Source organism: Otolemur garnettii, unplaced genomic scaffold, assembly GCF_000181295.1.
Source record: "Otolemur garnettii isolate 467f Iridium unplaced genomic scaffold, OtoGar3 scaffold00126, whole genome shotgun sequence".
In the NCBI taxonomy this organism is placed as follows: Eukaryota; Metazoa; Chordata; class Mammalia; order Primates; family Galagidae; genus Otolemur; species Otolemur garnettii.
The window spans coordinates 3,903,044-3,915,145 of NW_003852521.1; the positions used below are offsets into that span (position 1 = coordinate 3,903,044).

Here is a 12,102-nt window from a genome sequence, read left to right on the forward strand (position 1 = left end):
TTTTGCAGTTTTTGACCAGGGCTGGGTTTCAACCTGCCACCTCCAGTATATGGGGCAGGCACCCTACTCCTTTGAGCCACAGGCACCGCCCAGATCTGTTTCTTTTGTAGCTGCGTAAATTGTAGGGCTTTGGGGAAATGAATGTCTTAAACCAGGAACATTCTGTAAGGAACACATGGTTCTGTTATGCTGCTAAACTCTTCACCCATTTTTTTTAAAGCCTCTGTTTACATGATCCCAGAGCGTATTTATCAAGCAACTTTCTATATATCATGTGTGAAAGACTAGAATCAGTATCCATTTCAGTATAAGAATGACATGGTTCTTAAAATGATAATCTCGTGCGGACTCTATAGTCTGAAGGTTCTTCACATTTAGTAGATTGGAGACAGTGGGAAATCACAAATCTTCTATAAACACCAGATTAGTTGTCAAAGTGCATTCACTGTTTTGGTATAAATCTTAAAAATATTTAAGAAGTGAATTAAAAATTATTTCTGTAACCCAAGATAGTTAAAGCCCTTTCAACTTTTAAAAACTAATTTCATCCATTGTCAGTAAATATTCTCAGAGACAGAAGCATTGAGTTATAGCCTATCTGACCTTGCATACCTGTTGTCAAATGTCTAAAAAGAACTGTTATATTTTAGGGCAATATTAGTAAGATAATCAAACAAATTAATATACGTATATCCAGATTCATACAAAGGCCCTTGAAGTAAATACGCACTAGAGGTCAGAAATACTTACAAACGGGTCACATTTCACCACTTCTTTAAGGGGTGCATATGACTTTTCTTTGGGTTTGTATCTAAGATTCTTGAACAAGAGACTTGAGCTAAAACTAAAACTTTTTAAGACTATTACCTACCACTTTGATCTAATAAGAAACAGTGTGTGTGTGTTTGCACGTGTGTGTGTATGCACATATGTACATATATTTTTTCAACGAATACAGAAGAAAGAAATGCACTGAAACATTTTTAATTATTCCAACATAGTAAATGTTTATAAAAACAGTCTATATTTTACTTTTTGAAAATGTCTAAAACAGTAAACAGATTTAAGGGAAAAAAAATCAGAAAATAATCCAATTGCCTGGTGAGCATTTATTAATTACTTACACACCACTTTATTTCACTAAAAACTAATATTAGGTGGCTTAAAGCAACAAAATAATTTTTAAATGAAGAAATGTGTGTAGAGAAAAGTATGAGAGGAGCCAGAGATGGATGTACAAAAGAAGGAGTGACGATCAGGTCATACCGTTCAACCTGAGTGGATGTCAGATGTGTCCTGAAAACCATTCTATTCATACGACCAGAGACAGAAACTCTAGAAGAACTAAGAATCAAGATTGCTTTGAGATTACTGGAGTCTTATGACATTGTTTTGAAAATGTTTCTTTTCAAAGCCAATGATTATGTTCAGTGATGCTATTTTTGGGGCAGTGTATTTTACACAAATGGAGTACACATTGGGAAGACATGTTTTAAAATAAATATTAAGTTTTCTGGCTCGGCGCCTGTAGCTTAACCGGCTAAGGCGCCAGCCACGTACACCTAAGGTGGCGGGTTCGAATCCCCAGCCCGGACCCGCCAAACAACAATGACGGCTGCAGCCAAAATATGGCCGGGCGATGTGGCAGGCGCCTGTGGTCCCAGCTACTTGGGAGGCGGAGGCAGGAGACTCGCTTGAGCCCAGGAGTTGGAGGTTGCTGTGAGCTGTAATGCCACGGCACTCTACCCAGGGGGACAGCTTGAGGCTCTGTCTCAAAAAAAAAAAAAAAGTTTTCTAAGGTAAAATTAAAGGGTACTTACCAATTATTGTAGTAATCAGTATGCCAGTCAGGTGGTATTTTACAGGGAAAATGTGAGGTTCTGATAAAAAAAATTGAATTCAGTTTCTGCTTTGTTTAAAAACAACTATAAAGTTAGTAACTTTTTATTTTATTTTTTAAATTTTTTATATATTTATTTTTATCATATTATTGTTTCAGGTTAATTTGAGGGAACAAAGAATTAGATTACAATGTTTGCATTTGTTGGGGAGCACCTTCTTGTATTTGTGTCCCACCCCCCAAGATGTGTGCCTAACATCTCACCCATTAAGTGGGAGCACCCCATCCCCGCCCTCCTTTCCTCTCTCCACTCCCTGGTTCACTACCAGGTGACCCCCACATTGACTGCTACCCCTTAAGTGATCAGAGACATCTTCACATCTCTTTTTTTGGAGTGGCCTTTATAATTGACAGGTCACATGTAGAAAACAAACAACAAACTCTATACCTGCCTCCATTCTATTTTAAACAACAAAATATAATGACCCGCTCAAATCGCTTAATCTTTTATAATGTATGACACAGCATTGCATAGCATTAGAAATGTGTTAGATCTTTCTTCAAAACATAATCATTTCTTTATTATGGTCAATTCTGGTGTTTTTATAATTTATCTTCTTTAAATTTTTGCAAACACTTTCTCTACATTTATTTTCTGTTAAAAGGTAAGTGTAAAACATGTGCTTTATATTGCCTGTCATAACTGAGAAATCTAACAGAAATGTCTAAAATATGGAACAAGAATTTCTGCATCTTATCTCATTGCCCTCTAAAATTATTGGTTTGCGTAATTTTTCTCAAGAACAATGAACTGATGTAGCTAATTGCAGATCACTGGTAAGAAGCACTGGGTTTTGCACAAGGCTTTGAAGGAAGTGCTTGTATCTACGCAGACTGTGACAGTTGTTTCATGTTTTTATCACACAAGGCACACGGGAATAGAAGTCAAAGACTTTGGGAGGAGTTGGAGAAGCGGGGTTGCCTTTCATTCAGTGATCCACGCCATTCGACCTGAACTAGTGGACCTGGAAAAAGTGAGAGGCAGATCTAACAGAGAGAATCTGGAGGACGCTTTCTCCATCGCCGAAACAGAACTGGGGATCCCAAGACTGCTGGACCCCCAAGGTAGGCCGGATAGTGGTACAGCTCCACACTGGGTCTGTATGTCTCAAACCCACAAATGATACATGACTTTTTTTGAGGCCAAAAAGCTAGAAAAAATGGGAAAAAGTGGTATCTTCTTATAACTGTTCTGCATAAATATTCACTACCATAGTCAGGAATAAAACGTGACTCCAGGGCTCTGAATGATATCAGCCAGGTGAACTGCACTCACTCAATATATGGATGGATGGAATGAACGCTCTCAAAGTGTGTGCGTGGGGTGGGGTACATGACAGGATAAAAAAATTGTTCTATTTCTATAACTCCAAAGAATCTGGGAGAAGTAGATTATTAGTAATCTAAGGTTATGTTTAAAATTTTAGTCATTAGATACTAAGAAATGTTGGCAGCCATCCGATGTTTTGGTGTCAATTAGAAAACTACACAAATGATTAACTAATGTCATTATTTCAGTGACTTGGCACATATTTGGTAAGACTGAATTTTAAGACTTTCTGGAAATAGAGTTAACTCTTTCAAACCTTCAAAACACAATTATGATGCCTTTAATATACTCGTACCTGTGTTTCCCCCCAAATAAGACGCTGTCTTATATTTATTTTTTCTCAAGAAGACACACTAGGGCTTATTTTCAGGGGATGTCTTATTTTTATTAAGTAAAATACACCAATCTACATTTATTCAAAGGTAGTTAAGTCATCTTCTTCTGGAACCTGACAGGGGGAGCTGACCTTGTTGATGGGGCTAGTGATGCATGAACTCCTTTCCCCTAGCCGTTCACATGTGCGCAATAGGATGCCTGTGACTGCAGTTACCACCCACACACCCACACAAGTGCAAACAGCTCAGAGAGAGGAGCTGTGGCAGATAAAAGGTATTCTAGTCTTCCTTACTGCTGCATGCCAAAATGCATGGCATGGCTATGCAGATACACTACATAGCCAGGCCCATCACTAGGTCTTATTATTGGGGTAGGGCTTATATTTAACAAATGCATAGAAATCTTGCTAGGGCTTATTTTTTTGGTAGGTCTTATTTTCGGGGAAACAGAGTATTAGATAAATTGCTTGTTATGTTGAAATAAACGTATCAAAGTGAATTTTCCAGATGTCATAGATAATTTCTTTGAGTTGGCAATTATGGAAATTTCTGTTAATAAATGCAGAAACATAAACATACAGTGAAAAAAAATTATCTACCCTCCAACCTTCCTGCTCTCTGGTTGCCACCAGTCTGCTCTCTGTCTTTAAGATTATTATTTATAAATAATGCAAATTATTATTTTTTAATTTTTTGATGCAAGTTATTTTATAGATGGAATTTCAGAATGAATTTTCTTAGCCTTAAAACAAATAGGATGCACTTGTGTGTCCAAGAGTCAGTTACAGAGAGCTGGTTGGGTTTATTCTCAGAGGAGGTTCCTATGAGAGCTCTCACCACATGATTTGGGCCGCCTGCTCTCACTAGGACAGCAAAGGACCTTCCACCTTGTTTCTGGGAAACAAAACAAGGGAAGAACTACACACATAGCCAAGCCATCAACTTTAGGAGACATAACAGAGCTGAAAGTTTTCCTCGAGTGGAATGGTAGGAGAGTATAAGTGATTCTTTCGGATCCACTAGACTAAAAGGTCTCAGTACTTTCTTTGCTGATCAGGAACTGAGGTTGCCCAAATACGAGGCCATCCCAGATACAGGTGATCATCTATTTTCCTAGTGAGAACTCCCCTTCAAAATTTATTTAGCCAACTTGAATAAATAAACTTTTAGGGATACAGATCACATAAGACCAATACCCATTATACTAATTACTTTATGATTTACTCACACGTGTCCTATGTAGTAACAGCACACGTTATGTTAAATCACGGTTGGATGTTACTTTTCCTCCTTCACATTCCTGCTTCACCTGCGTCTTTAACATCAGTGGTCTGGTCATTTCTAAAATCACCAGGGAATCATCTAACAAGTTTCAGAATACATTATCTTAAGTGCTGTGTGTTACAGCACCTTTAAAATCCTACACTGAAAGTCTCTAGAAGTTATATCTCAAATTAAAAGGAAACTTTACAAAACGTTAGATTAATAATTCGTGGTGACTTGTTGTGTTTTCCTTTTGATTCTATCCGTTGAGCTCTGCAAAATGTTATTACTTGTTAATTGCTTTAAAATTGTTCATTATTTATTTATTTTTGAGACAGAGTCTTGCTCTGTCACATGGGCCATTGCCTCAGCCTAGCTCACAGCAACCTCAGACTCCTGGGCTCAAGTGATCCTCCTGCCTTAGCTTCCTGAGTAGCTGGGACTACAGGCAAGAGCCACCATCCCTGCTAATTTTTCTTACTTTGCTCAGGCTGGTCTCCAACTCCTGACTTCAAGAGATTCTCCAGCCTCCCAGAGTGCTGGGATTTCAAGCATGAACCATGGTGCCTGGCCTAAAATGATTATTTTAAAAACTTGTTTACACCAGTGAATGCTTTATTTATGAAGTCTTAGTCACATATATAATTACTAAATCTATATGTTTATTTGCCTGATTTTTACCAGTTTTATTCAGTAAATATCTCTAAGCTGCAAAACTATAATGATTGAGATCTCAAGCTGTGTCTCCCTCAAAGAGTACTTGATAACTCAAAGTTCACTAATGTCCCACAATGAAAAGGCCACCTAAGAAATTGAATATATGGCATCTCCTTTTCTTCTAAAGCAAAATTTGTGGTGGTGATGGGGGGAGCTTCCCTATATGAAGGTATCATTTACCATTACATCTCTAGAAATTTTTATACTATATACTCACTCCAATTCTAAAATTTACATTTATTTATATTTTGTTAACTAAATAGAATATCTGAGGAACCATTATAGTACTCAAATTTATGATCAAGTAATATTATGATTATTTAAATGAAATATACACTACTTTCCTAAAAGCTCTTTTAAAAAATTTGCCATCTTCCTTTTTTAATTTTTTTAGAGACAGGGTCTGGTTCTGTCTGCAACCTCTAGCTCAGGCGTCCTCAAGCTACAGCCTGCAGACCACATGCAGCCTGCCTAGGACATTTATCTGGCCGGCCAGGTGTTTTGCCACCACTGCCTGTCCTGCTTAGCAGCCAACTTGTCCCGGAGCCCGCAGTCTGGCCCTCCAATGGTCTGAGGGGCAGTGAACTGGCCCCCTGTTCAAAAAGTTTGAGGACCCCTTCCTAGCTCCTAGGCTCAAGCAATCCTCCCATCTCAGCCTCCCAAGTAGCAAGACTCCAGGCAGGTACCACCATCCTGGTTAAAATGTACCATTTCTCTGAGTCATAAAATTTCACCACATATCTTGCCGACTAAATCAATTTCCCCTCCCCTGAAATTTTAAATAGCAATTCTATTTTCTTTTTGCATTTTGCACAGTGTTTCTTGATACAACTGTGAGATTTCAAAGCTTATGTTCTTCAAATCCAATGAATGCTAATTTTTTTGCATTTCATTTTGTTTTTTCAGATGTTGATGTAGATAAACCAGATGAGAAGTCTATTATGACATATGTAGCCCAGTTTCTGAAACATTATCCTGACATCCACACTTCAGTCACCGATGGGCAAGAGAACGATGTAGGTATTGTTTTCATCAAGTACTGATAGTGAAATCAATGACAATGACTCTGATTTTTAAGTGTACTGTTTGCAAAAATTTAAACTGGAATGTGTTTTAATGTGAGAGCAACTGAAAAAAAAATCAAATGGCGAGGTGATTAGAAGAAAAGGTTTCCCTGGTTTGTATGTTGTATATGTCAGAGAGGGCTTTTCTAATGGTAAATACAAGATACACGATGCTCGTGAATTAAACTGAGTAAAGATAACAGTGCTGTGAATTGATTTCAGAAAGCTGAGGATTGACGTGACTGTGTGTCTGTGGCATCATCTGCACATCTAGATCCTATGTTCCCTTATTCTGAGGAAATCTAAGTTTCACTTTTGGATTTGATTGTTACTATATCTGTTCACAGCAGACTTATGAAAGTAAAGCACAATTTGTAAGAGGTCTTATTATTTGCTATGGTGAAGTTTTTGTTTTTTGTTTTTGAGACAGAGCCTCAAGCTGTCCCCCTGGGTAGAGTGCTATGACATGACATGTCACAGCAACCTCTAATTCCTGAACTTAAGAGAGTTTCCTGCCTTAGCCTCCCAAGTAGCTGGGACCACAGGTACCCACCACAATGCCTGGCTATTTGGTTGCAGTCATTATTGTTGTTTGGCGGGCCCGGGCTGGATTCAAACCCACTACCTTAGGTGTATGTGGCTGGTGCCTTAGCCACTTGAGCCACAGGCACTGAGCCTATGGTGAGGTTTTTGAACCTTTCAATAATTTAAATTATGTTTACCTTTTTCATATAATCCTGCTCAAATGATGTGTTCATTATCATGAATAAAACAGTTAAGAAAAAAGAAAAATGAAAATTATCTTTACTTGAACTTCCAGAGAAAACCAACTTTTTTAAATGTCTGTATAGACCAAAATTTTTATATGTATAAAGAGACATAATATTTTGATAAAAATAGAATCATAGTATCCACACAGTTTTATAATTTTCTTTTTCCATTAACATTATGAAGAACTATGTAAGTCTTCATATGTATATACAACAATTTATTATCCAATCTTAATTGTTGGAATCTAATTTTTGCTGTTATAAACAGGGCCTTTATGAGCAATCTTATAATAAAGTGTTGTTCTAAGATTCGTTTTTTGAAGTGGAATTGTAGGACTAGGATACAAAATTTTAGTGTTTTTAAACATGTTTTTCAAATTCCCATGTAGAAAATTTGTCCCACTTCATGCTCCAGCCAGGACACCAGAGTGACAGTTTTCTTGTTTTCTAACAGCAATGGGTATGACCATTTGTAAAATAGTTTTGAGGTATTATTGTATGTTTTAATGATAGGAGGGTGGAGGAGTCAGTGCTGAATTTAAATTTAATTATAAGGCACTCCTGCCTTTCTCCTTTCCTCCTGAAAATGAAATTTAATTATAAGGCAAATGACATCAGGGAAAATAATGAGTGGAATTTTCAAGGTATGTCAAAAACTATTTCTCTGTCTTCATTACTCAGGTCTCAGCTGGAGTTTTCAGAGCAGTTTGAGATTATAGGGAAGAGCAGTAAAACCAGACATTTTCAAGTGTGTTTTCTAAATAGAAACAGGTCTAGGGAAGGGAAGATTACGGGAGCATAAGGCAAGCTCTCAAGCAGGAGAAGGGATTTCACAGAGAGGTAGAAATCAGCTGCTTGATAAAAGGATTGACCAAAGCAAAGGTTACTGTTTCCCCTCATTTTTTTGGATGAAGTTAACCTGGCATTTGATAGAACTACGTTCGATTCTTAAAAACTGTAATGTCAGGAACCCTTTTTTGTTCCTTGGCAGGATTCAGGCACAACTGTTGATCACCACAGTGACTTATCTAGAGTTAGCAAATGATTCTAAAAAGTACCACGAATGGCGAAAGCAAAGACTCCATGTGCAAATGGAGTTTAATTGAATAACCCAAGTATTTTGGAGTCCTCTGGGGCTTGCTAGGTTTTGACAATATGATTGGACATGAGTGTTGCTGTCTGAATAAGAAACTCTGTAATAAAGCATATCTGACTTACCCCGTACAGCGTGGGAAAAAATCCTTCTAAGGTTTCATCTGGTTTTCTTACCTAAAGCACTTATGTTACTCAATTGAATTTATAGCTGATCTGGTTTCTGAGTTTTTACTGTTTTATTTTCCCCGACATTAATGATTTCTCCAGAATAGTAAACTCTATGGCTGGAAATGTCTACAAGACAAAAGGAGGTGCTTCACTTAATATTCATGAACAGGAATCTGCTGTAAAAACTCTTAAAGGTTTGAAACGCACACTCCTGAAACAGGCTTATTAATACACTTTTCTAAAGAGGCTTTATTATTAAGAGGTTACTTTAATTATCTAGAAATTCTGATCATTATTTTTAAAATCCCCTCTATCCCATTTCTGAAAAGAACATACTTATGACTTCCTCAGGCTTATCTCAAAAATTATTTTCGAGGAAACTGTATTAGAAGCTTTGCTCTTTTCTCTTGTGGTATATGAAATGTGGGGCAGCAACATCTAAAACTGAAAATTTTGAGTCATTCAAGAATTTATTTTTTATGTTACAGGGCTTATACAATTATTTGTTTAATATATTTTGTCTAGTGAAGCTTTAAGATCTTATAAACTACATGTAGGGTGACTCATGCCATCACCTCAAAATAGTCAGTATTTTTGTCTATCGCTTTTTAAAATCTTGGCATGAACATAGGTGCCCGGCTTTCATTTTTTGTGTGTTTGTACTTAATGTCTATATCACCTGTATAATTTTATTAAAATGAAATATTTTATGGATACCATTTTAAATATAATTTCTTCCCAGAAATAGACAGTGCCATGCCTTTTTTACTTCAACCAAAAAAAACCAATAAAGGAACTTTTTCCTGTAATATATTCGTTGGATAATTATTACTCAATCGTAAGAAAGGAATTAGCTCTCTTGTCTTATCTCTGTCACCTGTTAAGCCTTCAGTTATTTTCCACGCATCCATTCTTCTGCTTAGCCAGGATTCCTGGCTGCTCTCAGACGCACAGCAGTTTTAATTCTTAACCCTGGGACACAGAAACATGTGTGCTGTGTATATTTATAGGAAAAAATATGAATCCATATTCTTCTTTATTCAGTTCTCCTTCTCACATGTTAAGACTCATTTACAAAGTATATATGTTGCCGCGTAGACTATTTTAAAGTAAAAATATTATTTCCCATGCAAGCATTTTTATATTTTCAACAGTTATGAAAATGTCTTAAAGTAATCATATCCTTAAGATTAGTGCCTAGTTATAGAGGCGTCGCTATTGATTTTGTGTTCTTGTTTCCTAAATAATTTTTTGTTCCTGATTTGTATTATGTTTATATCTATTATCTTTTCATATTGTTAGGAATATGGTTTCCTATCTTTCGCAAATTGTATCCAAAATTTCAAGGTAAGATCTGAGTACTCTTGAACTAGTGACCTCTTCCAAACATTTAAATTCTGTGGCTGGTTAGCGGTTTCTTTGCATGTCTCTGTCTTTACGCACACACTTCTTTTAATACCTTAATCAGGTCGGCTCCCATTTCTTTCTAACAGAACAAATAACATCCATACTTGTTATCAAGTGTCAGCTAAAGTCAAAGCCACTCGTATGGACCTGCCCGCTAATCGCTAACCATAAAGTAGTACAATCAGTTTAGTTTAGTAACCCTTAATAACGCTAATGAGAACAATGTACAATAACTTCAAATGTGAATGGGAAATAAAAACAAAGTGGAAGATGTATTTTAATGTCTTAAAATATGAAGCAAGAAATCGCTGAACAAAGTGGATATTTAGCTGGTTTGTCAGTGTGAGTTTCCTCCTGTCTCTTCTACTCCGTGTTGACTCTTGAAGTTTGGTGAAGTTCATGACGTGAAGTAGGTGCTCAGATGGTTACGGATTCCGGTCCGTATCTAGGGGGCTAACTTATCATCCCGCACTTCAGCTTTTCCATCTTTCTTTATATTCCATGTAGGCCTGAGGTTAAAGATCTATCAATACAATAGACTTATGGTGACATTGGAATAGAAAATCAGAAGTAAATAATTTCATGTTAAATATGAAATTCGTTTTTATTTCATGTCCCACGAAGCATGCCTTTCTGCATAAGGAAACACAGGACCAAAAATACAAATACGCATGTGTGTGTGTGAGTTAATAAAAAAGAGAGAAAAAAATTAAAGGGAAAGCAAAAGAAAAAGTAGAGAGAATGCTGGCAATTCAGCTGCTCGGAATTTAGGTAATCTTTTTATAAGCAAATAGAGCCCTGTGCCTTTTTTTTTTTTTTTTTAATTAAGAGACAGGGCCTCACTCTGTTGCCTGGGCTGAAGTGCAGTGACATCATCATAGCCAGCTGCAGCCTCCAACTCTTGAGCTCAGTTACCCTCCTGTCCCAGCCTCCTGATTAGCTGGGACTACAGGCATTTGACACCACACCTGATTAATTTCTGAAATTGTTTTGTGGAGGTGGAGTCCTGTTATGTTGCCCAGGCAGGTCTTCAAATTCTGGTCTTCAGTGAGCCTCTCTTTCCGCCTCCCAGGGTGCTGGGATTGTGTGTGTGAACCTCCTTTCTCGTCTCTCTTGGCCTCCCCCGTCTTATGAGTGCATCTGAAAGTTATCAGCTGTAGGAAAGCAACCAGACTAATGTGTTCTGGGACTCTACATAACATTTTGCCCTTTGTTTTTCTCTTAGAAAGGAGAACACTGAGGGTATAAATAGCACCAGCCTTCCCACGTTACTGTAATTTGCTTGACACTTTCCCAACACTAGAAAAAGTCATTACTAAATAGGCTCTAATAAAGATATTTTAAGAACATAATAATTATCCTTTCAGATGACTTTTGCTAACAAATAGCTCCTTTCCAGGATGGTCTCAAGTGCTTTGTAAGAGGTTGCTTTTTGTTTGTTTGTTAGGGAGGGTTTTGTTTTTGTTTTTTTTTAGATAGATGCTTACTCTGTTGCCCAGGCTAGACTAGAATGTCATAGCCTCAGCCTACCTCATAGTTATCTCAAACGCCCAGGTTTAAGGGATTCTTCTGCCTCAGCCTCCTGAGTAGCTGGGACTATAGGTGCCCATTGCCACACCTGGCTGATTTTTCTATTTTTAGAGGAGACAGGGTCTTGGCTCTTGTTCAGGCTGGTCTTGCACACCTGAGCTCTGGAGATCCTCCTAGCTTGACCTCCCAGAGTGCTAGGATTACTGGTGTGAGCCCCTGCACCCAGTCATTGAGTGCTCTTTAAACATAGAAGCTGATGAGGAGTCTGTCCTCAGAGGCGCACAGTGAAATCCCATGCTCACCACTTACAGTGGTCACTTTGACCTCTGGTGCCTTGAGGCTTGACCAAGAGCATTGTTTTTTTCTGAGTTCATGAGATTGTGTTGAGGGTGCTTTTCTGGGCACAAAAATCCACCAGTCGTGAAGCATGTGCCTGGCGATGTCCCCCTGTTTGCTCAGGACTGCTGTCCTGCGTGTGCCTGGCGGTGTCCCCCTGTTTGCTCAGGACTGCTGTCCTGCGTGT

The 12,102-nt window shown here is 37.8% G+C and overlaps 1 protein-coding gene across 10 annotated transcripts in view; it reads left to right on the forward strand.

Moving 5' to 3' along the window:
• The window catches only part of SYNE1 (spectrin repeat containing nuclear envelope protein 1), a 448,631-nt gene that overhangs the window by 105,578 nt on the left and 330,951 nt on the right, over positions 1-12,102 (forward strand). For 9 of the 10 annotated variants that reach the window (XR_002775281.1, XM_023517949.1, XM_023517955.1 and 6 more), the window contains exons 8-10: positions 2,769-2,965; positions 6,452-6,561; positions 9,945-9,989. Coding sequence is in view for 9 of the 10 variants with exons in the window: in XM_023517949.1 (XP_023373717.1) it covers positions 2,769-2,965; positions 6,452-6,561; positions 9,945-9,989 (352 nt within the window). In the remaining variant the exon portion in view is untranslated. The remainder of the gene's footprint in view (positions 1-2,768; positions 2,966-6,451; positions 6,562-9,944; positions 9,990-12,102) is intronic. The other variant, XM_023517953.1, reaches the window with a different exon arrangement.